This window comes from Salvelinus fontinalis, chromosome 24, assembly GCF_029448725.1.
Source record: "Salvelinus fontinalis isolate EN_2023a chromosome 24, ASM2944872v1, whole genome shotgun sequence".
Lineage (NCBI taxonomy): Eukaryota > Metazoa > Chordata > Actinopteri > Salmoniformes > Salmonidae > Salvelinus > Salvelinus fontinalis.
The window spans coordinates 23,006,540-23,033,618 of NC_074688.1; the positions used below are offsets into that span (position 1 = coordinate 23,006,540).

The 27,079-nt window shown below is 43.0% G+C and overlaps 1 protein-coding gene across 6 annotated transcripts in view; it reads left to right on the plus strand.

Annotated features, from left to right (window-relative positions):
- The window catches only part of ncam1b (neural cell adhesion molecule 1b), a 118,470-nt gene that overhangs the window by 75,081 nt on the left and 16,310 nt on the right, over nucleotides 1-27,079 (plus strand). For 3 of the 6 annotated variants that reach the window (XM_055880218.1, XM_055880222.1, XM_055880221.1), the window contains exons 2-15: nucleotides 7,619-7,693; nucleotides 8,050-8,259; nucleotides 9,055-9,198; nucleotides 9,672-9,809; nucleotides 10,004-10,121; nucleotides 11,112-11,272; nucleotides 11,584-11,726; nucleotides 13,048-13,071; nucleotides 18,974-19,003; nucleotides 24,124-24,274; nucleotides 24,559-24,746; nucleotides 25,120-25,216; nucleotides 25,359-25,529; nucleotides 25,830-25,958. In XM_055880218.1, the coding sequence (XP_055736193.1) occupies nucleotides 7,619-7,693; nucleotides 8,050-8,259; nucleotides 9,055-9,198; nucleotides 9,672-9,809; nucleotides 10,004-10,121; nucleotides 11,112-11,272; nucleotides 11,584-11,726; nucleotides 13,048-13,071; nucleotides 18,974-19,003; nucleotides 24,124-24,274; nucleotides 24,559-24,746; nucleotides 25,120-25,216; nucleotides 25,359-25,529; nucleotides 25,830-25,958 (1,779 nt within the window). The remainder of the gene's footprint in view (nucleotides 1-7,618; nucleotides 7,694-8,049; nucleotides 8,260-9,054; nucleotides 9,199-9,671; nucleotides 9,810-10,003; nucleotides 10,122-11,111; nucleotides 11,273-11,583; nucleotides 11,727-13,047; nucleotides 13,072-18,973; nucleotides 19,004-24,123; nucleotides 24,275-24,558; nucleotides 24,747-25,119; nucleotides 25,217-25,358; nucleotides 25,530-25,829; nucleotides 25,959-27,079) is intronic. The other 3 variants (XM_055880220.1, XM_055880223.1, XM_055880219.1) reach the window with 2 other exon arrangements.

A 27,079-nucleotide genomic window follows, 5' to 3' on the forward strand; every position in this document is an offset into this window, starting at 1 on the left:
TTCCAGAGGGTGGTGGGGTCACCGGGGGCACACTGCCTGCCCTCCAGAACACCTACAACACCCAATGTCACAGGAACGGCAAAAAGATCATCAAGGACATCATCCACCCGAGCCATGGCCTGTTCACCCCACGATCATCCAGAAGGCGAGGTCAATACAGGTGCATCTAAGCTGAAAAACATCAGACTGTTAAATAGCCATCACTAGCCTGCTACCACCCGGTTACTCAACCCTGCACCTTAGAGGCTGCTGCCCTATATACATAGACATGGAATCACTGGCCACTTTAATAATGGAACACTAGTCACTTTAATAATGTTTACATACTGCTTTACTCATCTCATATGTATTTACTGTATTCTATTCTACTGTATTTTAGTCAATTCCACTCTGACATTGCTCATCCTAATATTTATATATTTCTTAATTCCATTCTTTTACTTTTAGATTTGTGTGTATTGTTATGAATTGTTAGATACTACTGCACTGTTGGAGCTAGGAACACAAGCATTTTGCAACACCCGCAATAGTATATGCTAAATATATGTATGTGACCAATACAATTTGATTATATTTTATTTTATTTGAAAACAAACGTGTTAACAACCCAATATTGTTAATCTACCATGTTGTCACCGAAATAATTATAATATAATAGTAGCCTTAGATTGATAGTTTTTATTCAGAAAGGCCCTTTTTTCTTCGTAACGCATTTCATATTTCGTGGAGCCTACATTACATAATTGTCTTCATAATGTATTTAATACAAGGCTCCACTTTGTGTACATTACACCATTCTTTCATAATGCATGTTATACAAGGCAATGATACATTTTCTGAGGGTTGCCAGATTGGATACATTTTTTTTGTGGTATTGATGAAGGTATTTGATTGGGCAATGGGGATACATTTTTATGATGGGAAATTATAATACACTCCATAATACACACACGCACACAAACAATTACACACATATTCACACACTCACTTTGTTTGTACTCATGTTATAGCCAACTCTTGACTTTTGTATGAATTATTTTTTATAAAATATTTTTTATCTAAACTCAGAAAAAAAAGAAACATACTCACTGTCAATTGTGTTTATTTTCAGCAAACTTAACGTGTAAATATTTGTATGAACATAACAAGATTCAACAACTGAGACATAAACTGAACAAATTCCACAGACATGTGAATAACAGAAATTGAATAATGTGTCCCTGAACAAAGGGGGGGGTCAAAATCAAAAGTAACAGTCAGTATCTGGTGTGGCCACCAGCTGCATTAAGTACTGCAGTGCATCTCCTTCTCATGGACTGTACCAGATTTTCCAGTTCTTGCTGTGAGATGTTACCCCACTCTTCCACCAAGGCACCTGGAAGTTCCCGGACATTTCTGGGGGGAATGGCCCTAGCCCTCACCCTCCGATCCAACAGGTCCCAGATGTGCTCAATGGGATTGAGATCCGGGCTCTTCGCTGGCCATGGCAGAACACTGACATTCCTGTCTTGCAGGAAATTACGCACAGAATGAGCAGTATGGCTGGTGGCATTGTCATGCTGGAGGGTCATGTCAGGATGAGCCTGCAGGAAGGGTACCACATGAGGGAGGAGGATGTCTTCCCTGTAACGCACAGCTTTGATATTGCCTGCAATGACAACAAGCTCAGTCCGATGATGCTGTGACACACCGCCCCAGACCATGACGGACCCTCCACCTCCAAATCGATCCCGCTCCAGAGTACCATGCCTCGGTGTAACACTCATTCCTTCGACGATAAACGTGAATCCGACCATCACCCCTGGTGAAACAAAACCGCGACTCGCGACTCGTCCATCCTGTCTCCCTGTAGCGCTGTCTTAGGCGTCTCACAGTACGGACATTGCAATTTATTGCCCTGGCCACATCTGCAGTCCTCATGCCTTCTTGCAGCATGCCTAAGGTACGTTCACGCAGATAAGCAGGGACCCTGGGCATCTTTCTTTTGGTGTTTTTCAGAGTCAGTAGAAAGGCCTCTTTAGTGTCCTAAGTTTTCATAACTCTGACCTTAATTGCGTACCGTCTGTAAGTTGTTAGTGTCTTAACGAACGTTCCACAGGTGCATGTTCATTAATTGTTTATGGTTCATTGAACAAGCATGGGAAACAGTGTTTAAACTCTTTACAATGAAGATCTGTGAAGTTATTTGGATTTTTACGAATTATCTTTGAAAGACAGGGTTCTGAAAAAGGGACGTTTCTTTTTTTGCTGAGTTCAGTTGTCATGTATTCATTGTCTTTAACTGGTTAAAGTTTGTAGTTTGCATGTTTCAGTAATGATTAACATGGTTAAATAGTCGTATATCTCTGCTTGATTTATCTTTTGGTATATTTGGCATTTTTATCCATATTCTGTATTTCCACTGAAGAAAAATAATAATTAATCAACACACTACTGTAAATAAATGGACACTACCTGTTATAAAACAGAAATTGCTCTCCGTAAATAAATGGTGAGAAATGCTCAGTCTGAAGCCATTCGACTATGGGTTTCACAGCAATATAATAATGATACAAGTTACATCAGCTTAAAAATTGTGTATTTATAACCTCTGGGGTATAACATGTTGGGCAAAGTGGTACAAGAGAGTCTGACATATAACCCCTAACTTGAGTTCAGTCTTCGCCAATGAGAACCAAGAGGAGCTTCGTCCTTTATGATTAGTCTTGATTCTAGGCCATAGAAAATCCTACATCCATCTCATTAGATCAGAACAGGATGGATCAACATATTACTGGTTTGCATCCTAAAAAAAGTCTAGTTGTATTTTGCTTCACAACACACTTACATTATCTGTCTACCCATGTGATGTGGATCAACACCATGGTTGTAATAACACTTTAAACAGATCGTTTGTAAAGGTGTAGAATGTGTTTGTTTGGATAAGCCCATTGTTGCTTATCCATTGTTCACTAGATATATCAATGTAATTACACCCAACACAATGTTGAAAAACAGAATTCTTCCCACCACTAGATCACATAACTAGAGGTGAGCTAGACGTGATCCCAACATTTCCACCAATGGTAGCGGAAGAAAGTGAAATTGGAAAACAGGGACTCTAACCAGAGCTCATACGTGGCAAAGTGAGCTCTAACGGCTGTTGACATGAAAGCCTAGTAGGTCTCTGGGCAGAGGCAGTAGGCCTACAATGCTGGCATACGCCTTGTTACAACAGCCTAAGTATATAACATGATTGATATGACCGTAATAATCATCATGAAATGGCCTTGGAAGTGCCATAAGTGTAAGTCAACATAATTCATTATTTTACATGAACCTGTTTAACTGCATTGATATGGCTTAATTGTTCATAATCCAGACTTGTTATAGTTGCAAATACCATGCAGTTGCACCAGGGGAATTTAAAACAAACAGATTGTTTTTGCAGGTCTTCTGTTTCCCCACATATATTGATTAATTCATTTCCCATCATGAACATTTATCCCCATTCCCCAGTCAAATTCCTACATCGACACCACCCCAAAAAACAGACAAATAGACATTTTTATTCCAATCTGGCAACCCTCATAAAATCCGACATAGCACGATTATCCCAAAAGTATTATGCGAAAACAAGCAAAGAAATTAACATTGGCATTGAACAAATGTAAGGCTACTATTATATTGTATGTTTTTCAGTGACAAGCTGGTTGATAAACAATATTGGGTTGTTAACACATTCGTTTTTTTTTATTAATAATTGTGGGACACAAAAAAAGGCAGTGTAGAACACCATTGCCCAAAATGCATTGCTCCAATAACTTTCAAAAGAATGTTCTGAAGTTTGCCCCCAAATAATGTATTTTCCTATGAATGTCGCACAAAAATATGTGTATTTTCTCATGAATAAGGCTACACAAAAATGAATAAGGCGACACAATCTTACATTGGTTTCAAGTTCCCGTGGCCAGAGCAGACTTTACGATAACTTACAGTATCTGGAGCCTATCTTCTGTCATGTATTAGAGGCTGATCCTATCTCTCTCAGAAATCTGATCCTTCCCTTGTGGGGTGCCTTAGTAAATTGACTCCCCCTAATCTAGTCTACTGCAGCCTAGACAACCAGACAGCCAGATCCTTAATATCACCCATTTGGTAATAATGCCCTATGCAATTAGGCTTATTTACATTTCAAAAGCAAGCTAATCTTGCATGCACAAATGGATAACCTCCATGATACCTAGCTACCGTTGTTTTTGTTTTGATGGGACATTCCGTGCTATGTGCTTATACTGGATGACACAGTGAGATAACCTAATCTTACTGAACATCTGTAGCTAATACTCTACTGGTCATCTGGAGCTTTGATGTTTGCACAAAGAGATACAGTATGTATCACAGGGGCAAGGATTACATGTCTCACTCTCCATCAGAAACTAACCGGACATGCATAGTTAATCTACTGCTTGGTACTTGATGTTAGTTTTGCTTGGCTTATGATGTTTCTGCTTGCTCTATATTCGAAATGACTACTTACTTGCTACTCTTGGTGGTGGAGACCCCATTACAGCTGTGTATCTTCCATACGGGCTGGCCCAGACAGAGGCTCCTCAGAGAAAAGTAGCTAATGCAGGAGCCCTTTTGATAGGTCAGGGCTGAGTCCCAAATGGCAGCCTATTCCCTATATAGTGCACTACTGTTGACCAGGACCCATAGGGAATAGGGGGCTATTTGGGATGCAGCCCCAGGTCTCATATTGGCCCTCTCACCAGGCTCCTCACAGCATCACTCTGGATAACCAGACAAAAGGCTGATGAATGAGACGATAGCTGCCTGGCCTCGGAGGGATGTCTTCTTCAGTCAGAAGTGGGTGGTGCTTATGGTGTGTGGGAGAACGTATGAATCTATCCTGTTAAGTGGAATGGAGACAGACATTTGCTATGAGTTTAATTTCTGGTGTGATGTTGTTTATTTCCAAATGGCTCTATGTAAATTTGATATTGATGTGTCTTCATTTATTCTTCGAAGTGTGCGAATGAGTCATGGGATTTGTCATATTGAAAGCTGCAATATAAGTAAGGTGTTTTCCCCAAAGAATTGATGTGAAGTTGATTAGCACGAGGTTCTTCCAAGGGGAGGCTAATGAGTTTGTATAACCCGTTTGTTTTTATGTCGCTCATTGTCTTCGCGATTCCAGGATACTTGGAATGTCGTTGATGTCGTTGGTCAATTGTTATTCTCCATACTCATTGGACTAGCCCAATCTGATGATGTATGGCTCTTAACTTCTATTTGGAGCTTTATAAATCTGATATCAGAGCTGAGTTGACAGTGTTATAAATTAGTAGTGTCATTTCCAGAATGTTATTTCTCTGGGTTGATGCATTTGGCTTATATGGATAGTAGATAACATCTCACATCAATCACCTCTGATGCAATCAAATATTTTCTAGGAAATGTCCAACAAATACAGATTGATATGCTGCAGCCCTTCAATACCGGGTTGCCCTCTCTTCTCAGCATATTACGATCACTAGGGAGATGGTTGATGTCTATTCCCTTGTCTTTAAAGCCTTGTTCACAGTGCAGGCCTTAATGCTCAAATCATTTTTGTTTTTCGAATCTGTTTTGGAATACTGACTGTCTAAACAGCAAGTTGCGAGTGGCCAGATCAGATGTGTGTTCAGACTGACATGGCTACGCTAGTTGTTATAGTGATGTCAAGTGTGTGTGTGTACTCAGAAGTTGTAGTGTAGCAAGCTAAGGTGACAACAATGCCTGCCATTGAAGTCTCCATGTTGCTTTGAATGTTTGAAATCATAGTGTAAGAACAGTTTTAAAGCCTCAAAGGATAAGATGATGCAAATTTGTAAAAACAAATCATTTTAAAATACCCCTTTTTCGTCATATCCAATTGGTTGGTAGTTACAGTCTTGTCCCATCGCTGCAACTCCAGTACTGACTCGGGAGAGGCAAAAGTCGAGAGCCGTGCGTCCTCTGAAACACAACCCAGCCAAGCTGCACTGCTTCTTGACACAATGCCCGCTTAACCCGGTAGCCAGCCGCACCAATGTGTCAGAGGAAACACTGTGCACCTGGCAACTGTGTCAGCGTGCATTGCTTCCCGCCAGCCACAGGAGTCGCTAGTGCGCGATGGGCCAAGAACATCCCTGCCGGCCAAATCCTCCCCTAACCCGGATGACGCTGGGCCAATTGTGCCCTGCCCCATGGTCTCTCGGTTGTGGCCGGTCTCTCGGTTGTGACTGTGATGCAGTGCCTTAGACCACTGTGCCACTTGGGAGGTCCAACTTTCAAAACATGTCACTTTTGGCTAGCCATAGCAGTCAACTAGCTAACTAGGTAGCTGTTTAGCCTGCTAGCACATTCATTCATTGTTTGTAAACAATTAACAAGCTAGTTAGCTACCTCGTATTCTTGTCAAACTGTCAACAGTGTAGCTAGCAAGCAACAAGGTATGCCAAATAACAGTCTAGAAATCATTTAAGGGCAAATAAATCAGATTTGACCATTCAGACACAGGTGACATGAAGGTGGTTTAAAATGTGGTTTGAAATATCTGATTCCATGTGCTTTTTGTCTGTTTAGACTGCAGGAAAAATATGAGATTCGAATCGGATATGCAAAAGAAAATGTGTCACTTCATACTGCCAGTGTGAACAAGGCTTTACTCTCTGCGGGTGTCAGCCAAGTGCATCGTCTTAACGTGGTCTTTCAATAAAGCAAAGCCTCAATCAATCTGCCAGAGGTGCTTCTCTGAGGCATGAGCCATGGCTTGGAATAGATTTCTGTGTTGTGATTGAACAATTGATTTGGAAGGGGCATTTTTTCTCCCCCCTTGCCTGCTCCACTGTCAAGTGGAACCTTACCTACCTACCTGCTTGCTGCTATCAACACCACTGAGATGGAGGCTACTGTATCACCTCAGGCATGGACAAAATTCTTTCTCTCTCTGCAGCCAGTTTTCTCTTTGCTGTGTTTTGTTTACCATTTCATGTGCTTCCTACTGGTTCAGCCGAGCTTGGTTACCAGTAGGATATTGTTGCTGTGGAGGGGTCGAGGTCTGCGTCCCAAAATGAGTTATCCTATGGGGATAGCCGAAGAACCCTTCTGGAAGCCTTTTTTTCTAAGTGTAGTGCACTATATAGGGAATATAGGAGTAGCCTATGCCCATGTGGTTGCAGTAATAAAGCCAACTAGCTTTCTATTTTGTCTGTCATGGTTAGCTGTGGCAGAACTGGAGGTTTCCATCAAATCAAATTAATTTATCAAGCCCTTTTTACAGCAGAACCCAGCCTAAAAGCCCAAAGAGCAAGCAATGCTTTCCATAATGACAGGCTGCTGTACTAGCAGAGAGGATAAGAAGACTACTGATAAGGAATGAAGAACACTGGGAGACACAGGCACAGCGCCTGCATTATAAATTATAAACAGCACTGCAGACATAAGCTTTAATATCACATGTCATTAATGAAATGTTGTCTCTCTCTGTTCTCTATCATTCTCCCTCACACGCGCGCGCGCGCGCGCACACACACACACACACTCACACATACGTAACATTTTGCTTCCATGTACTGCTCTGTCTAATCTGATGTCTATTTTGTTCTGTTGTCAGTTTGTCTGGAAGTGGAGATCACACCCACCCAGGGAGAGATCAGTGTCGGAGAGTCCAAGTTCTTTCTGTGTGAAGGTAAGCTTGCCCTTGTATCATTATACTGTAGTAAACCACTGTCTCTTTGGAATTGTTTAGATCCCATTGTGCAGTACTGCATATACACTGACCTTTTGTGTCCTGTCCTGATATGCTGTGTGTAGACAGTTGTCAGGCCACTAGACAGGAACAAGGTAGCTGTAACCTTCTCTAGGATAACAGAGTACTATTTCTTAATAAGGTGTATAGGTTGTTTCCTAGGTTGATGCTCTTCTTTGTGGCTCTTTATTTGTCTCGTAGAGCGACTCAACATTGTGATACCAATATGTGATCGTAATGATTCTCTAGTTAGATACAAAAACAAACACATTTAACCGTCTCTTGTCTCTGTGCAGTTGTTGGGGTAGCAAAGGAGATTGACTGGTATTCGCCGAGCGGGGAGAAGATAGAGCCCAACAAACCAGAGATCACCGTAACCCGAAACGACGAGTCCTCGTCCACCCTCACGCTCTACAAGGCCGGGGTGGACAGCGCTGGAACCTACAAGTGTCTGGCCACCAACGGAGACGAGTCAGCAGAAGCCACCGTCAACGTCAAGTTCTACCGTAAGCTGCTTCTCCTTCTTTATTCTCTAGGGATGTGTCCAAAAGGGCATCCTAATCCCTCCCTATAATCTACACTATTCCCTATATAGCGCACTACTTTTGACCAGAGTCCCATCGGAGTCCCGTGTACTATTTAGGGAATAGGGTGCCATTTGGGACGTAGGCTAGATGTCCCGTTCAAAACCAGTGTGTGTTTGCATTATGAAATAGTATAATCTCAGGGGGATGTCCTGATCACAGAGCGTTAAATTGTTATATTAAGAACCCCAAGCTTTCTTTAAGGAAAATTAGCTGATTAAATTTCCTCAATCTTCAGGATAGTGTTGACGGAAAAGCTCGAACATTTTATTGAGGGCTTGAGGGCAAAATGTCTTTATTTTCTGTTTTTCAGCTGGAGATGGATTTTTCCATCAGTCAATAAACCCCTCCAAAGAGCATTAAAACAAGACCTAATGAACCTGTCTGTTGTGCATGTCTTCTGACTAATGGCTTCTATAGCTAGACGCTGCCAAGCATCAGCAGTCCATCATATAAACCCTTTATGGTTTCCCACCAGGCACAACATGTTAATGTGATCAGAATAAAGGCAGTTAAGAGGCTGAGGTGTAGAGGAAAACAGTTAAATGAACCCATTGCTACATCTCTAATGGCATACTATTCCCTGTGTAGTGCACCCTATGGGTCCTGGTCAAAACTAGTATACCATGTAGGTAATAGGTTGCCATCTGGGATACACCCATTATGTTCTTCATGGTTTTAAATGGTTGACTAACATTCTTGTATTTTGTCTTGTAGAAAGAATCATCTTCAAGAACGCCCCCTCCCCCCAAGAGTTCAATGAAGGGGACAACGCCAAAATCGTGTGTGACGTCATCAGCTCCCCTCCCCCCACCATCATCTGGAAACACAAAGGAGCGAAGATTCAGATGGAGAAAGATGGTGAGATAGATGCCGTTTAGCCTGGAGTAGGGTTGCACAATCCCAGTAACATTCCCAAAATGTCCATGTTTTCCACAAATACAGTTTGAAGGATTTAGGACCTGCTTAAATCCAAAAGCAGGATTTGGGGAAAGTCTGGGAATTTGGGTAAAGTTATCAGAATTGTGTAACCCTAAAGGGTACCTACATTTCTCCTGTTTCCACTTTTGTTTTTTGTCTTTGACTGTCAGCCTTGTCACCGTTTTTACTCAACCATGTCAGAAAGTCCCTCTACAGCTGTCAGACAGTGTTCCATTTCAGCCATTCTCTGACTAATATTAGAACTGGTGGGTATGAATATGAAACTGTTTAAACACTTTAATTAAAGAATTTACATAGAAAGGGAGATTTTCTAGTGTACAGGGATCTCTGTCTGAAAAGCCTTTTTATACCTCATCCATTACATATTCATTCTGATTTGATTCTCCTCTCAGTCCGCTTTAAGATCCTGCCCAACAACCACCTGCAGATCCGAGGCATCAAGAAGACAGACGAGGGGTCGTATACCTGCGAGGGCCGCCTCATGGCCCGGGGAGAGATCGACCTCAAGATCATCAAGGTCATCGTCAACGGTCAGCCTACTTCTTCCTCCCTCTCTATTCCCTTGTCACTTTATTCATGGGTTTGCCAACATTTTGTGGTGTTAAGTCATCTATCAACATCCTAGACAGCAGACAACTGTGGGCTGGATTTCAGCTGTAGTAACTTTGCTGACAGGGAGTCTTATGCATGGTCTCAGGTGTGTTAATATGTCTCCCTCCCTCAGTGCTCCCTACCATCCGGGTGTGGCAGTCGGAGGTGAATGCCACAGCAGGCGTGGGCCAGTCTGCCATGTTGACCTGTGCAGCTGATGGATACCCAGAGCCAATGGTGACCTGGGCAAGGTAAGACTGGAGCACATACTCTCTCTCTCTCTCTCACACACACACACACACACACACACACACACACACACACACACACACACACACACACACACACACACACACACACACACACACACACACACACACTCACACTCACACTCACACTCACACTCACACTCACACTCACACACACTCACACTCTCACACACACTCTCACACACACACACACACACACACACACACACACACACACACTCACACTCACACACACTCACACTCTCACACACACTCTCACACACACACACACTCAAGCCTGGTCCACTAACCAGTGTTTTGCAGATGTCCATCTGACCATGGAACCCATAGGCTACCAACACCAATGCGAGTGATAGTCCCCTGCTCTTGGTTGGTAGTGTAGTGTGTTGTTCTCACCTTCTTAGAAGAGTTAGAGGAGCTGTTCCCCTTGTTGCTAGGTGAGGGAAAGGACTGGTGTGAACTCCATGTGACACTTGTCTTTGGGTTTGAGTCTTAGGTAAAGGGGGAGGATCTATTTTAACTCAGCAGTCAAGGTGGTAGGCTTTGCCTTCACTCTCACAATCTCTCTCTCCTGCTCAAGGTCCAAGAGACCACAATGTAATTATCTGTGGTCAAACCTTGACCCTAAGGGTCATTGTCATTGCCGAGAAGTAAATGGTTCTCTGTTGTAGTCTCTAGAGAGATCATGATTGAAGACTGGGAGAAACATTTTCATTTGGAAAGAGCGATTCAATGTCACACTGAAACATTATTTTGATAAAACTGAATTGTGCTAATATGAATTAAGTCTGAGTTAATTTAAGGGAAAAAATACTTGTTTTGAAGTCTTTTATTATATTTATTTGATACAAATTATCATCAAGCGTAGTTAGCAACTTAGTTGTGTCGTGAAGGTCGCTTCTCATCGTTTCATAAAAGCTGATTGTAATCAGAGTGTGTGTATGTGTGTGTTCCCCGTCTCTTCTCCCCCAGGGCCGGTGTTCTTCTGGAGTCAGGAGACAAGTACAGCTTTAATGAGGACGGTTCAGAGATGACCATCATGGAGGTGGCCAAGCTGGATGAGGGAGAGTACACCTGCATCGCTAAGAACAAGGCTGGGGAGAGCGAACAGGAACTCAGCCTCAGGGTGTTTGGTGAGGGACTCCTCTCACTTGGTACTGACAGATGATTGACTGTGTGATGGGTTTCTGGTGGTTTATCAATGGTTTATCTATATTTATTCACTTTGGGAGGATTTTTACAAGGGATTATTTTGGGGTTATGTTGTGATTATAGCCCTAGGTACTAGCATCAGATCTGGCAGGTGATTGTTGTCACTATGGGATTGCATGCTGCTTGTAATGGGTGTGTGCACACTGTGAATGTAGCTATACTGTAGGTCATACAGGTGAGTGTCACTGCAGGTTGGTTATAATGGCTCTGTGTGTGTCTGTCTTTGCTACAGTGAAACCTAAGATCACCTTCCTGCTGAATCAGAGCACGTCTGAGATGGAGGAGCAGGTGACTCTGACCTGTGAGGCGTCAGGGGACCCCACCCCCACCATCAACTGGAGCTTCGGCCTGCGCACCTTCACTGAGGGAGAGCAGGTACAGTCAGCCCACAGAGTGAGACCAGCCTGGGGCTGTGTCCCACTGCAGAGGGACACTCAGGGGATGTGTTTCACTTAAACATGGCAAGGCTCCCTTAGCCAGGTTCATCTCTACTGATTAAGTATGGCCCCAGAGCAGCAGCTAGCTAATAGAAGGTCACACAGTGAAGTTCATATTACTACCTCGTAGCTACCTAGTTACCATCCCATCTTAGACCTCGTCCCTATAGCACCTTAGACCTACACTACATGACCAAAAGTACGTGGACACCTGCTCGTTGAACATCTCATTCTAAAATCATGGGCATTAATATGGAGTTGCCCCCCCCCCCCCCCCCCCCCCTTGCTGCTATAACAGCCTCATTCTTCTTGGAAATGCGTTACACTAGATGTTGGAACATTGCTGCGGGGACGCTTCCACTCAGCCACAAAAGCACTAGTGAGGTTGGGCACTGATGTTGGGCGATTAGGCTTGGCTCGTGGTCGGCGTTCCAATTAATCCCAAAGGTGTTCGATGGGGTTGAGGTCAGGGCTCTGTGCAGGCCAGTCAATTTCTTCCACACCGATCTCGACAAACCATTTCTGTATTCGCTTTGTGCACGGGGGCATTGTCATACTGAAACTGCCAGATGGTGAAGAGTGATTCATCACTCCAGAGAACGTGTTTCCACTGCTCCAGAGTCCAATGGCGGCGAGCTTTACACCACTCCAGCCGACGCTTGCGTATGATGATCTTAGGCTTGTGTGTGCGGGTGTTCGGCCATGGAAACCCATTTCCTGAAGCTCCCGACGAACAGTTCTTGTGCTGACGTTGCTTCCAGAGACAGTGTTGCAACCGAGGACAGATGATTTTTACACGCTATGCTCTTCAGCACTCGGCGGTGCCACGTTGATAGTCACTGAGCTCTTCAGTAAGGCCATTTTACTGACAATGTTTTGCTATGGAGATTGCATGGCTATGTGGTCGATTTTATACACCTGTCAGCAATGGGTGTGGCTGAAATAGCAGAATCCACAAATTTGAAGGGGTGTCCACATACTTTCGTATATATAGTTTATGTTCCTATAGCAGCCTCTGCTTGTCCCCTGCAGACTGCTGCATACAGTAATCTATGGATCTTATATTTTCATATAATGCCCCATTGTCCATATAGCTAGTTCCCTGTAGTACCAATGACCTCATCTAGTCCAATAGACAGGTAATGGTGGGGCCATTCCATCAGAGACAAGCTGTAGGTACCTGTACAGTATAGGAGGAGTGTAGATAGGCGGAGCCGCCGGGAAGGTCAGTTTACATCGCTACATTCTCTCCCCTGCAGGCACATCTTAACAGGATCTATCAGGTATGAAATCAGCGTGGCACAGAAATGGAACAAAATCAATTGATAGAACAAATTGCGTATGGGGTATGAGATTCAACAAAAACCCTGATAGAATCAAATAAGTATTTTTATGGAATTTTCTTGTCTGCTCTTCAGTCAATATTCCTTGAAAATCCTCAAGATATGATCTCATCAGGGTTTATGAAATCGATTCAAAGTTGCATGTTTTCCAAATATAGCCTGACTATTGCCTGTCTATTGCGTTGCAAGAGAGTGATTCTGAATGTTTAAACTTTGGGGGTTTCCTCTACCTTGTCTACTGAGGTCAGAAGAAAGCATGGTTACCGTAATGACCTTTAAAAGAGGACCTCCTCATTTCTGTGTTGCCATTCCTGGTCCGATCATCTCCGTCTCCTTCCATCCATCGGGGCAGCCTCATGCCCTACTGCTGCTCAGTCTGTGTCCCTCGCTGTCCTCTCATGTAGACGATATGTCTCACTGCATATCTGTCATCAATCATCAATCATTCTGTCAAGGTTGAAGCTAAAATCAAAATGCCTAAGTCTGTATCTGTATCTGTCCTGTGTTGTACTAGCACAACCATCTCTCCACGGTGGGGGGTGAAGAAATGATTAGCAGCCTCCATTGAATTATCATTAGGAACATAGTTAAAAACAGGAGCTTTAAGGAATAGAAACCCCTTCACAGCGGTGGTCTGGCACTGTGGGTCTCGTGGACAATGATCCTGAGGTAATGTCTTTACTAGCGAGAAGCCAGGATAGTGTGATTTGGAAAATGGCTGCTAATTGTTTTTGAACCTGGCTGTGCCTCATCTGCCATGCTAGCAGCACTAATCATAGCAGCTGTGGCTCAATTGGGTTGGGGGACAGGTGAAAGGGTAAGCTAATGATTAACTCTCACATGAAATATGTGCCATAGTCTTCTATCTATCCAGCTACTATGGTGACTTGTTTATATGGGTCTATTATTTGGCTCATTGGCTATCAGCATGACAATTGCAGTTTTGTTTTCCCTGTGTGGAATTGGTGTTGAGGGATATTTGTGAGAATCGTGTCTGTGTTACAAGTGTGTGTGCATGTGCATGCTGTGGTGTGCTATTCGCTAGTGTGTCATGCTACATATATCATTGCCACCAATCTCAGTGCTTTAACGTTCCTTTACATTCTCCAGTCTGCTGACTATTGTACTCATAGAAATGGACGTAGTTCCTGCTGTAAAGAGGTGCTGGATTACCATTATCTCTGTTGACAGGGCATTCACAGTGTATTATTCCCTCAGCTAGCTTCCACTCGTCTTCTGAGTCTGACTGTTGTCTGAGGAAATGTAGGCTATAGCCTAAAAGGTTTTATAAAGGATAGGGTTTCTTTTTTATTCAACACAGCATATTCTCTCCCTACACGTTTACGATAGTGATGGCAGACAAATGAACCCTGTCACATATTTATAACTACAGAGATATTGAGATGTCAACTGAGAGGATCAGATTGACAAAATGATTGAATCCATAGAATAGCCTAAATGTGGGTAACACATGCCATGGTAACATTGTGTTCCAAGAGGACACTATGCTTTAGCTATTACATAAACACGTTTAAACCAGCTTACTCTTCTATTCTAGTGCTCTCATACTCCTATTTGTTTTTGAAGAAGGGTTTTTGTTTGCAAGGGTTGTAGTTACGTTGTTGTTTCAGCCCCCTTATTTGTTGTAACAATTCTTAATAACTCAAATGTAAATGAAATGTGTATGCGTGCTTAGGACATTATCTCGCAAAATGAAAGGCTGGGTTATTTGAATATATATTAAATATTCTACTTGATTTACAAGGTTTGCAAGCTGCAATTATCTGAGAACATTCAGGCTCTGGAATAGACGAGCAAACGTGCTTGAAAATGGGTTTCTTCAAAGCTCATCAGAACTCAAACGTGGTACAGATGACCAGATATTGAATTGTTCAGTTGACAGCATATGCTGTAGATTACTGTGTATTGAATCTTACTGGAGCTGCCTAATTTATGATAATGTGCTCCATTGAAGCACAATGAGATCGGTCTAGTATTCAGATAGTTGAGCGTAGGAAAGAGAGTAGGAAAGTAGCTATTAACTCTTGGGAATGAACATTTGAAGGTGAAGTGTTCTGAATGATCAGAGAGCTCAATCATGTGGTGCTGCTGGCTGCTGTTGGCTGCTGCACTATAACGTGATTGGTTCAGGGAGCGGTGTTGAAACAGAACGATGCTTTCAATACAAGGGCCTGCTTTACTAAGCACTGGTAGAGTAGGGACCTACTATAGAGAGGCTCTTGTTCTCGAGCTACAGTTCCAACACAATGCTCATCAACAGTGGGCTCCAAAATTACTGGCACCTCTGACTGGCAATGCACAAACAATACTTAAAAAAAATATCAACAATATAATTATAGAGAAACTCAAAATACCAACATGTGAGAAATACTGTACTTTATTAATGTTTCAATGGAACCCACCAAAATAATTATTGATTTTATTAAAACTCAATTTCCTCCAAATCAAGGTTTCACAATTAATTGCACCCTTAAAGATTATTGTAAATAACATCTACCAAAATTAAACCAGGAATTAAATGCCACTTATTTAAGTTTATCTAAGTCTTAAGGAACTATATTGAGCCATTACATTACTTCCTGTTCCACTAAATAAGGTAACACGCATGCAATATCCCTTTGTCATCCAACACCATGAAGAAAACAAAAGAACTGGCAGTTCAAAAGAGACAGATGGTCGTAGACCTTCATGAATCTGGTAATGGCTACAAGAAAATACCACTGAGCTCTGTCAACGCAATTATTAAAAAATTCCAAAGACATGGAACAGTTGAAAACCTCACGGGGAAAGGACGCAAATGCATTTTGCCCCCCAGGATAGGGAGGAGGATGGTGAGAGAAGCAACAAAATCCCCAAGAATCACTGTGAAAGAATTGCAGGCCTGGGGTCACCAGGATTCCAAAAAGCACCATCAGACGCCACATCCACAACCACAGGCTCTTTGGAAGGGTTGCCAGAAGAAAGCCCTTTCTGACCCCAAGACACAGACGTCATTTAAAGTATGACTGGAAAAAGGTGCTCTGGTCAGATGAGACCAAAATTGAACGTTTTGGTCAGATACAGCATCGGCATGTTTGGCGTCGAAACAGAGATGCATACAAGGAGAGGCAGCTCATACCCACGGTGAAATATGGAGGGGGGTCAGTGATGTTTTGGGTCTTTTTTAATTCCAGAGGTCCAGGGGCACTGGTTAAGATTGATGGCATAAAGAATTCCACCAAGTATCAGGCAATTTTGGCTGACAATCTGGTTGCCTCTGCCAGAAGGCTGGGACTTGGCTGTATGTGGACTTTCCAACAAGACAATGACCCAAAATATACCTCAAGATTCACACAGAAATGGTTCTGTGACAACAAAATCAATGTTCTGCCATGGCCATCTCTGTCTCCGGACCTCAATCCAATCAAAAACCTGTGTGTTGAGTTGAAGAGTGCAGTTGACATGCTTAGACCCAAGAATGTGAAGGATATTCAAAGGATCTGCATAGAGGAATGGTCCAAAATCCCTCCAAATGTGTTCCTTAACCTTGCCAAACATTACAGGAAAAAATCCTTGCCAGAGGTGGTTACACTAAGTACTGAATGAGGAGTGGCAATAATTATGAAACCTTGATTTTGGTGAAATGTATTTTGTATTAAATAATTGTGTGATTTTGGTTGGTTCCATTGAAACATTAAGAAAGTACAGTATTTCTCACATGTTGGAATTTTGAGTTTATCTCTATAATTATATTGTTTATATTTTTTAAAGTATTGTTTGTGCATTGCCAGTCAGGGGTACCAGTAATTTTGGAGCCCACTGTATGTGCCTGTCTGGTCAGTGGTGGTACAATGTGGTTGTCTGGACATTGAATGGCAGTTTGTTCTTATGGTATGACAGTTGGAATGCTGCTAGCCAGGATAAATGATGGAGAGCTTCCTAACTGATTCCAGTCAGGGGTCATCAAAAAACACTGACCCAGCCCAGTCCTGTAACCATACCCTACTATTGGGCTGTTTATGACTATAGAGAGGATGCCTTTTGTGTGGTGTCAAGTGAGATAGTTATGTGAGTGTTTCTTCTCGAAAATCTCGTCTACAACAGTAGAGGATCGCTGCTCACTGCTTACCCAGAGGATGAGGAGTGCTGCCTGGAAATTACCTTTGTCTGATGGGATGTTATTTAGTGCTGGTTTGCACTAAACTGATTAGATGCATGGTGTTTACAGCTCTCACCATCATTTGCTTTTGGTCCATGTCCCATTGTTTAAACAAAAATAAAACATGGGTCTGACAGTGATGTGTCAACTCAATTGCATACCTCACAGTGCTGTGTCAGACCAGCCGCGACCAGGGGTGCTGTTAGTTATGCGTCCTGTAATAATGAGCAGCAGCACCGGTATTACGGAGCTAATTGAGCAGCAGCTCCTCCTCTGCACTGTGGGGTCTGGTCCCTGACTGCTTTTCTGACATCAGGTGTTAAATGTGCCTGTCTTGCTATGTGTGTCTCTCCTGTCTCGCCACACCCCAGTGGACCGTAAAGAAAACTAATATCATATGACCAGTCCAGGGCGGACTCTACTCTTGTTATTAATACATTCACTATCTACCTTAGCTACATGCCATGGCTCAATATACAGTACACCCCTCCCTACTTAGGATGAGTCTTCACTCAGGATCTTTTACTTGACATATTATTAGTCTGGTCTGTTAATGTGTGTGGTTCTGCCCTGCAGTGTGACTGAAGCTTTCCCACTGTTAACTAGTCTCTTGACAGATGTGTGTGTTGTGTTTCTCTGTGACAGGCAGTGAATCTACAGTGGTATAGGTTAGCCCTTATTAAAGATAGAATCCAGATGAATTCACTCATTATTCACTCATCTGTGAGTGATTGGAAGGCGTCCAGCTCTAAACGAGAGAGAATGGTCTGGAAGGAATGTTAAGATTGACTGTATTAATAATGAATTGAGTTCTGGGCCTTTTTGCCTGCAGTACGTTTCAGCAGATGGGACACTTGGTTATTTTCTGCATCTGATGGAAAGCTGTTTACCATTTTGCTTGTTGTCTGCCTTCCATACTCCATTCCATTCATCACTACGTCGTCGTCCATTATCAATCATCTCTCCTTCATGCCTCTTGTTTCTCCTTAACATTAGGAAACCCATAAAGCATGCATTTTATAATATGTATTATGGCAGAATTCAGAGAAAATAAATCCTCTGTAAGTATATCTATTTCAGAGGTGGACAATACTTTTTAAAATCACGTTTAACTATCTTTTGTTGGACTGAATTAAGTGTTAAATGTTGTGTTCATTATATAACTTCATATTAAATGTGGATTCATTATGATTCATAATCATGAAAACAATTCTTAATAATGTGATTTTGAAGATGATATATGGAGAAATGTTTCTATGATTTTTCTTTCTTTCAGCATCCCTCCATGCTAGCTAACTCCAATGTTATGTCTATTCTTTACACATGAACATGTACCCAGCAGGCTAAATGGGTTGAAATGACGTCATTAAAACCTGTTTAGCTCGCTGGCTAGGCTATTTATAGGTTAATGCCGAGTAGTTTAATACTACTGAGGAACGTAAAGGTTGATGAGTCTAATTGTGTCAAAAACAATGGAATGGCGTGCTTGGGTTATAGTTTTAGCATTAGCCCATTTCACTGGACTACAGCAGGTCAACGTTCTGGACAGGAGTGGGGCAGTGTTGTACAGTTGCATGCTTGTGAAGTGTTCTTTGTTCCATCTGTGAGGTACTGGATAAGGATTCCTGTCCAAGGATTGCTTTGCTTTTTTTTGTTGTTCTATTCTGTCTGTGTCCTCTACAGGCCTCTTGGACTCGGCCCGAGCAACACAAGGTATAGCTTCTATAGTGTACCCAATACCCATCACTATCTACCATATACCATGCCCATGCATCCTCTTTCACTATATTGAATTCTGTTCAACACTGTTTTCTATTGTTGCTGTAGTCATGGAAACTGATGGAGAAACTCTTATCCGTCCTCTCTGGTTTGTTAGAGTGGCTTCGCTCTGTGAACCATCAGGCTGAAAAATGATCCTTGAGACCTGAATGTTCTTTTTCCTAGCTCATCCATTTTGTAGCCAGGTATCAGACAACTGGTGAAGGATGTTTGTTCCCGTTCTTTCCAGGGAATAAGGTCTAGGGTGCACAAATGATCGAGCTAAGCAAAAATTGCTTGATGTTTCCAATAGGCACCACCACCCTGCATTATTAATAAACTCTCTGTTGTTGAAAACCATAGTTATGAAACTTTAATGAATCTATGTTCTCACGTTGCATATGAACAGAAGGAAATGCTCTTCCTCTGGACAAAATGAGATTGTATATCATGGTCTGGTCTGCCATGTGGTTGTCCAGTCTTTGGCCACGATGAGGAGCTGTAGTTGACCCTCTTTGACCTTACAATACAGCCCAAAAACAGGGAACTGAATGTTCTATCTACACTACATCATGATTGTATTAATGTGCCTGGTCTATATTTCTTCATCAAGAACCACAATAGGACCTGCCTGTACATAAGGGGTGGCATATGTGAGTGCAGCACAAGGCTGGCGGGACACAGTCACACTCTCTGACCACCCTTTCAGCTCTGATGTAATTATCCCTGTCAGTGTTTGGAGAAGGTGGGGGGATGGAGGGAGGAGGTGGAGGAGGAAGATGGGGGTGGAATGAAAAGGGGACTGACTGCTGTGTCTGTGTTATGTAAACGTTTCCTCAGGCATACTTAATGCCCCAGACATGCTGCTTCTGTTGAGTTTGAATACAGAACTAATGAGCGCTACTCCTCTCTTAGGTAGTTTCCCAAATCGCAACATATCCCCTATGTAGTGCACTACTTTTGACCAGGGTCTATAGGGCTCTGGTCAAAAATAGTTCACTATGTAGGGAATAGGGTGCTATTTGAGCCACATGCTTAGTTTGTCCCCCAGACTGGTCCCTACTGTAGCTAATTGAACAACACAGAGGCATTCATGAGATGGTTCACTTGCAATGTGTGGGTGTTGAACTTCAAAGCCATGCAAAATAAAATGCAGAGGTCCCTAGAAGTTCAACTCTTCTACGACACCTAACATGAGTTAACAGTGGTTTGGACTGGCGTGAGAGTAGCAGACCCAGACTGTTCAGTGTCAACAACAACAACAACAACAACAACAAGAGTAGCAGACCCAGACTGTTCAGTGTCAACAACAACAACAACAAGAGTAGCAGACCCAGACTGTTCAGTGTCAACAACAACAACAAGAGTAGCAGACCCAGACTGTTCAGTGTCAACAACAACAACAAGAGTAGCAGACCCAGACTGTTCAGTGTCAACAACAACAACAACAAGAGTAGCAGACCCAGACTGTTCAGTGTCAACAACAACAACAAGAGTAGCAGACCCAGACTGTTCAGTGTCAACAACAACAACAAGAGTAGCAGACCCAGACTGTTCAGTGTCAACAACAACAACAAGAGTAGCAAACCCAGACTGTTCGGTGTCAACAACAGCAACAAGAGTAGTAGACCCAGACTGTTCAGTGTCAACAACAACAACAAGAGTAGCCGACCCAGACTGTTCAGTGTCAACAACAACAACAAGAGTAGCAGACCCAGACTGTTCAGTGTCAACAACAACAACAAGAGTAGCAGACCCAGACTGTTCGGTGTCAACAACAGCAACAAGAGTAGTAGACCCAGACTGTTCAGTGTCAACAACAACAACAACAAGAGTAGCAGACCCAGACTGTTCAGTGTCAACAACAACAACAACAAGAGTAGCAGACCCAGACTGTTCAGTGTCAACAACAACAACAAGAGTAGCAGACCCAGACTGTTCAGTGTCAACAACAACAACAAGAGTAGCAAACCCAGACTGTTCGGTGTCAACAACAGCAACAAGAGTAGTAGACCCAGACTGTTCAGTGTCAACAACAACAACAAGAGTAGTAGACCCAGACTGTTCAGTGTCAACAACAACAACAAGAGTAGCAGACCCAGACTGTTCGGTGTCAACAACAGCAACAAGAGTAGTAGACCCAGACTGTTCAGTGTCAACAACAACAACAACAACAAGAGTAGCCGACCCAGACTGTTCAGTGTCAACAACAACAACAAGCGTAGCCGACCCAGACTGTTCAGTGTCAACAACAACAACAAGAGTAGCTGACCCAGACTGTTCAGTATCAACAGCAAGAGTAGCCGACCCAGACTGTTCAGTGTCAACAACAACAACAAGAGTAGCCGACCCAGACTGTTCAGTGTCAACAACAACAACAAGAGTAGCAGACCCAGACTGTTCAGTGTCAACAACAACAACAAGAGTAGCCGACCCAGACTGTTCAGTATCAACAGCAAGAGTAGCCGACCCAGACTGTTCAGTGTCAACAACAACAACAAGAGTAGCCGACCCAGACTGTTCAGTATCAACAGCAAGAGTAGCCGACCCAGACTGTTCAGTGTCAACAACAATAACAGCAAGAGTAGCCGACCCAGACTGTTCAGTATCAACAGCAAGAGTAGCCGACCCAGACTGTTCAGTGTCAACAACAACAACAACAAGAGTAGCAGACCCAGACTGTTCAGTGTCAACAACAACAACAACAAGAGTAGCAGACCCAGACTGTTCAGTGTCAACAACAACAACAACAAGAGTAGCAGACCCAGACTGTTCAGTGTCAACAACAACAACAACAAGAGTAGCAGACCCAGACTGTTCAGTGTCAACAACAACAACAAGAGTAGCCGACCCAGACTGTTCAGTGTCAACAACAACAACAGCAAGAGTAGCCGACCCAGACTGTTCAGTATCAACAACAAGAGTAGCCGACCCAGACTGTTCAGTGTCAACAACAACAACAAGAGTAGCAGACCCAGACTGTTCAGTGTCAACAACAACAACAACAAGAGTAGCCGACCCAGACGGTTCAGTGTCAACAACAACAACAAGAGTAGCAGACCCAGACTGTTCAGTGTCAACAACAAGAGTAGCCGACCCAGACTGTTCAGTGTCAACAACAACAACAAGAGTAGCCGACCCAGACTGTTCAGTGTCAACAACAACAACAAGAGTAGCAGACCCAGACTGTTCAGTGTCAACAACAACAACAACAAGAGTAGCCAACCCAGACTGTTCAGTGTCAACAACAACAACAAGAGTAGCAGACCCAGACTGTTCAGTGTCAACAACAACAACAACAAGAGTAGCAGACCCAGACTGTTCAGTGTCAACAACAACAACAACAAGAGTAGCCGACCCAGACTGTTCAGTGTCAACAACAACAACAAGAGTAGCAGACCCAGACTGTTCAGTGTCAACAACAACAACAAGAGTAGCCGCCCCAGACTGTTCAGTGTCAACAACAACAACAACAAGAGTAGCAGACCCAGACTGTTCAGTGTCAACAACAACAACAAGAGTAGCCGACCCAGACTGTTCAGTGTCAACAACAACAACAAGAAGAGTAGCAGACCCAGACTGTTCAGTGTCAACAACAACAACAAGAGTAGCCGACCCAGACTGTTCAGTGTCAACAACAACAACAACAACAAGAGTAGCAGACCCAGACTGTTCAGTGTCAACAACAACAACAACAAGAGTAGCCGACCCCGACGCCAGGTTACGTACATTAATGTTTATTTAGACCTTGTGTATCTGGCGTTAATGAATTAAAGTAGTGTATCTTGAGACGAACATCAATCCTATTAGCCATTAGCAGGGTTTCTGCTCTAGTTTTAATTGGCATGGTCTTGTATGTATAGGCACTCTGGTCTTGTATGTAAAGGCACACTGGTCTTGTATGTATAGGCACACTGGTCTTGTATGTATAGGCACACTGGTCTTGTATGTATAGGCACACTGGTCTTGTATGTATAGGCACACTGGTCTTGTATGTATAGGCACACTGGTCTTGTATGTATAGGCACACTGGTCTTGTATGTATAGGCACACTGGTCTTGTATGTATAGGCACACTGGTCTTGTATGTATAGGCACACTGGTCTTGTATGTATAGGCACACTGGTCTTGTATGTATAGGCACACTGGTCTTGTATGTATAGGCACACTGGTCTTGTATGTATAGGCACACTATGTTTTTGCCCTCTTGCCCCATTTCACATGCTTTGGTTCTACTTCTGAAGCTGGAGTCTTAACCCTTATTGAATTTAGTCAGCATGGTGTTGCTTTAGAGTTACAGAGACAGTGACAGTTTGCACTGCTCTGACTAAGTAGCTAGTTCATTCTGAGGAATAGAATCATTTTAGTGAGTGGACATTTCATGAATCAACCACGGGTTTTGTACAGTACTAGAATGCCTACCCTTTAATATGTATACAGTAGATGTATGAACAATACATCAGACAGTATGTTACTGTTGGGGAACACAAATAATTCAACACTTAGTATGTCAATATATTATTAATGTTTAGTTGAATTTCACACGATAAAGTGAACCACTCAGCAGGCTGTGTGTAAAAGTGCAATCTAGGCATGTTATCCTGTCCACAGGAACCACTACTATACACCAGTAGCATTTAACATGCTGAGACCTAAATAGCCTGCAGTATCTGATTCCAGCCACCTCACTCTACAGCCATTGTGTGAAAAGCTCTTGATGGCTCCATCCATACAGCTTCTTGAACCATTAGTGATGTGCTCTGCTACTGTACACATCTGTACTATACAATACAGAGGGTTGTGATCTTTCTCTACAGTAACTCGGTCTCTCTCGTAAGGGCAGGCCATGTGTAGTGTCATCACCTTTTGAATGTACAGCCATAGGAAAAGCACTCAATGCTACAATGGTTTGTCTCCAGGCTCAGAGTTCAGTGTTACTATGATATAACTACAGAGTGTTATAATGTATGGGTTCTCAATAATGCATGGATCACAATGGGATATGAGGTTAACATTGATGTACTGCAAACAGAGGTCCTTTTGTTGCTTGCTACCCTGTGATTTCCTGCCCTATAGAGTCTGGATGGGAACGTCGTAGTGAGGAGTGATGCTCGTGTGTCCTCCCTCACGCTGAAGTACGCCAAGTTCACCGACGCTGGCCAGTACCTCTGCTCTGCACGCAACGCCATCGGAGTGGATTCTCAACCCGCCTACCTGGAAGTCCGCTGTAAGAGCTCCACATGTCACAGGGCTGCGTCTGAAATGGCATCCTATCCTACATCCTAAATCCTATTCACTATAGTTCACTACTTTTGCCAGGGTCCATAGGGTCCCAAAAGTAGTATACTATATAGGGAATAAGGACGCAACCACTGTCTCTAGTGTTCAGTCTTCATCAGGCCTGCCCTACTGCCTGCAGCTTCCAACGTTTGTGCCAAAACCTACTCTTTTAAATATTTAAGACAAAAGACAGCAGTCTCTTATTCACATTGCTGGTTCATTCCTCCATAGATGCCCCTAAGATCCAGGGCTCAGTGACAGTGTATACCTGGGAGGGAAATGCAGCTAACATCAGCTGTGAGGTCCTGGCCCACCCCAGTGACGTGTCCATGCTGTGGCTGAGGGACGGGTTTCAGCTTCCCAACGCTAACGTCACCAAAGCCAAGGTTTTCCAGAGCCCCACAGCCAGCTACCTGGAGGTAGAGACCCACTCAAATACACACACACTCACATACACATAGGCATACTGCGCACACACACACACGGATGCATGAGCACACACACATGCTTGAGCACACACACATACACGAATACACACACAGAATTAAGAACACTCTACATGTCATAAAGATTTAATGTGTGACAGCTAGTTTTTGCAGGTTTCTCCCCCAGTGGAGAGACTGAGTGTGTTTTCATTATTCAGTAGAGGGAAGCACAGAGACAGAGGAATACAAACAGGCATCTCTAATGGACAAACAACAGTGGAACAAACTGACTCATGCATCTTAGTCACCTTGTGTTTGTAATGCTTTGCTGCCCACTTTCATGCATCGATTCTCTCCTCTGTTCCAGGTCACCCCAGAGTCTGAGAATGACTTTGGGAGCTACAACTGTACTGCTTCCAATGAGATGGGCACAGAATCCAAGGAGTTCCTCCTCATTCAGGCTGGTCAGTCACAATCACAATCTGTAGCTAATTATCCAAAATTGTCATCCTTCTATATTTTGAATCTAATATTGAATGTCGTCATCGAATGAAATATACTGTAGTTTTCTAATGAGTATCTTTGTGTGATTCCTCTCCTCTCTAGATGTCCCGTCAGCCCCGTCACTCGGGGAGGTGGAGCCGTTCTCCAGCTCAGCCAGGGTGGAGTTCCAGGAGCCTGATGCCACCGGGGGTGTACCTGTCCTCAGGTACCAGGCTGAATGGAAGACTGTGGGCAGGGGCAGCTGGGCGCAGAGGGTCTATGAGGTCCAAGGAGGTGAGTACAGGGGCAGGACGGGGGGACTACGAGGGTAAAGAGAGAGAGAGTATGTGAGGGATAAAAAAAAGGAAATGTGCTTTGCTTCTTTATGTTTCTTTTTCTCATTCATTGGCCTTTTTTAAATGAAACATCCGTCCTATATAATAATTTAGCTGGATGGATTTACCCTCAAATGAGAGAAAAGGCTCATGTTGTTGTCTGTAATCACTGCATCCCTGTTACTTGAAATGGATATTTCTGTCTGAGTGCAGTTGGTTGTGGATGTGTCAGTAATTGTAATTCTCACTTTTATCTTAGGAGTTCTGAGTGAAGTTACCATCATAGGCCTGAAGCCTGAGACCAACTATGAGGTGAAGATGTCAGCCATCAACGGCAAGGGAGAGGGTGAAACTAGCCCCGCTCTGGTCTTCAAGACAGAGCCTGTCCGTAAGTCACACTTCACACCTCCCTTCTCACCTCCCCAACAACCACCTTGCCACCACCCATTGCACTTCCTCATTAGAATGAATCAATACATTCAGCCCTGTTGATACAGTCTGTTTGTCAGCTCCACCATAGACATATTGGTCAGCACTGGCTTAGAACCTTCAGATCAGACATATTTGCCCTATGCTGTGCTTGTAAATCTAGGAAGAAGCTTTTACTGCACAACAGGCTTGCATTCTCACTGCTAGGATGATGACGACAACCCTTGTTCTCTTTCTTTATCTCTCTCTCTCTCTCTTTCTCTCCTTCTTGCTCTCTCCTTACCCTTGATCGCCCCCTGTTGGTTGTAAATGTTACTGGGAGTGGAATGTCTGCCCACTCCTAACTCAGGAATATTATGCCATGCCCTGCATATGTAGAGTTGAACTGATCGTTTGGTATCCGAGGACATTCTGATTGGTTGATGCTGCTGTCATAAAGCCTTGATAGTTTATTTTCTTTCTTTTTTGTCACACTCTTGTTGTGTAGTTTTCTGTTTATTCATTTTCTGTCATCTGTTTTTCTGTCGGACAACTCAGGTTATTCTTACGCAAGTAAGTGCCTCATCATCATACACACTCACTCTGAGTATTAGTTTGAACTTTGGACAAACTTTCTAAGTGTTTGCAAACAGTCTGTCTCCAGTTCTAAAACGGTCTAGTCTATTTATACAGTCAGTGGATTTCGTGTGGCTTTCATTTGCCTCCGCATTTTCCATTGAGATTTGGCAGTCATGAAATATTGTTTCATGTTTCTTTTGCTTTCTGTTATCTCAATTTCACCTAAATAGTTTAATACCTTTAATCTGCAGTAATATTATATTGCAGATATCAGATTTGTACGGACATACTAACAATTTATGAAGCCTTTATTTTTGCCCAATATCTCTTCTTCTATATGATTTCTTAGATGGCATTTTTCATTTTTTCACTGAGGACTCAGGTTTGTTATGCGGTTATTAGGGATTAGGCCAAAGATCATAGTTATTATGACTAGTTAGCATTTGACTTAGACACTGTTATACCAAGACAAATAGCCTAGAACCCTCCCTATTACCTGCTGCTCTTCTTACTGTACAGTAC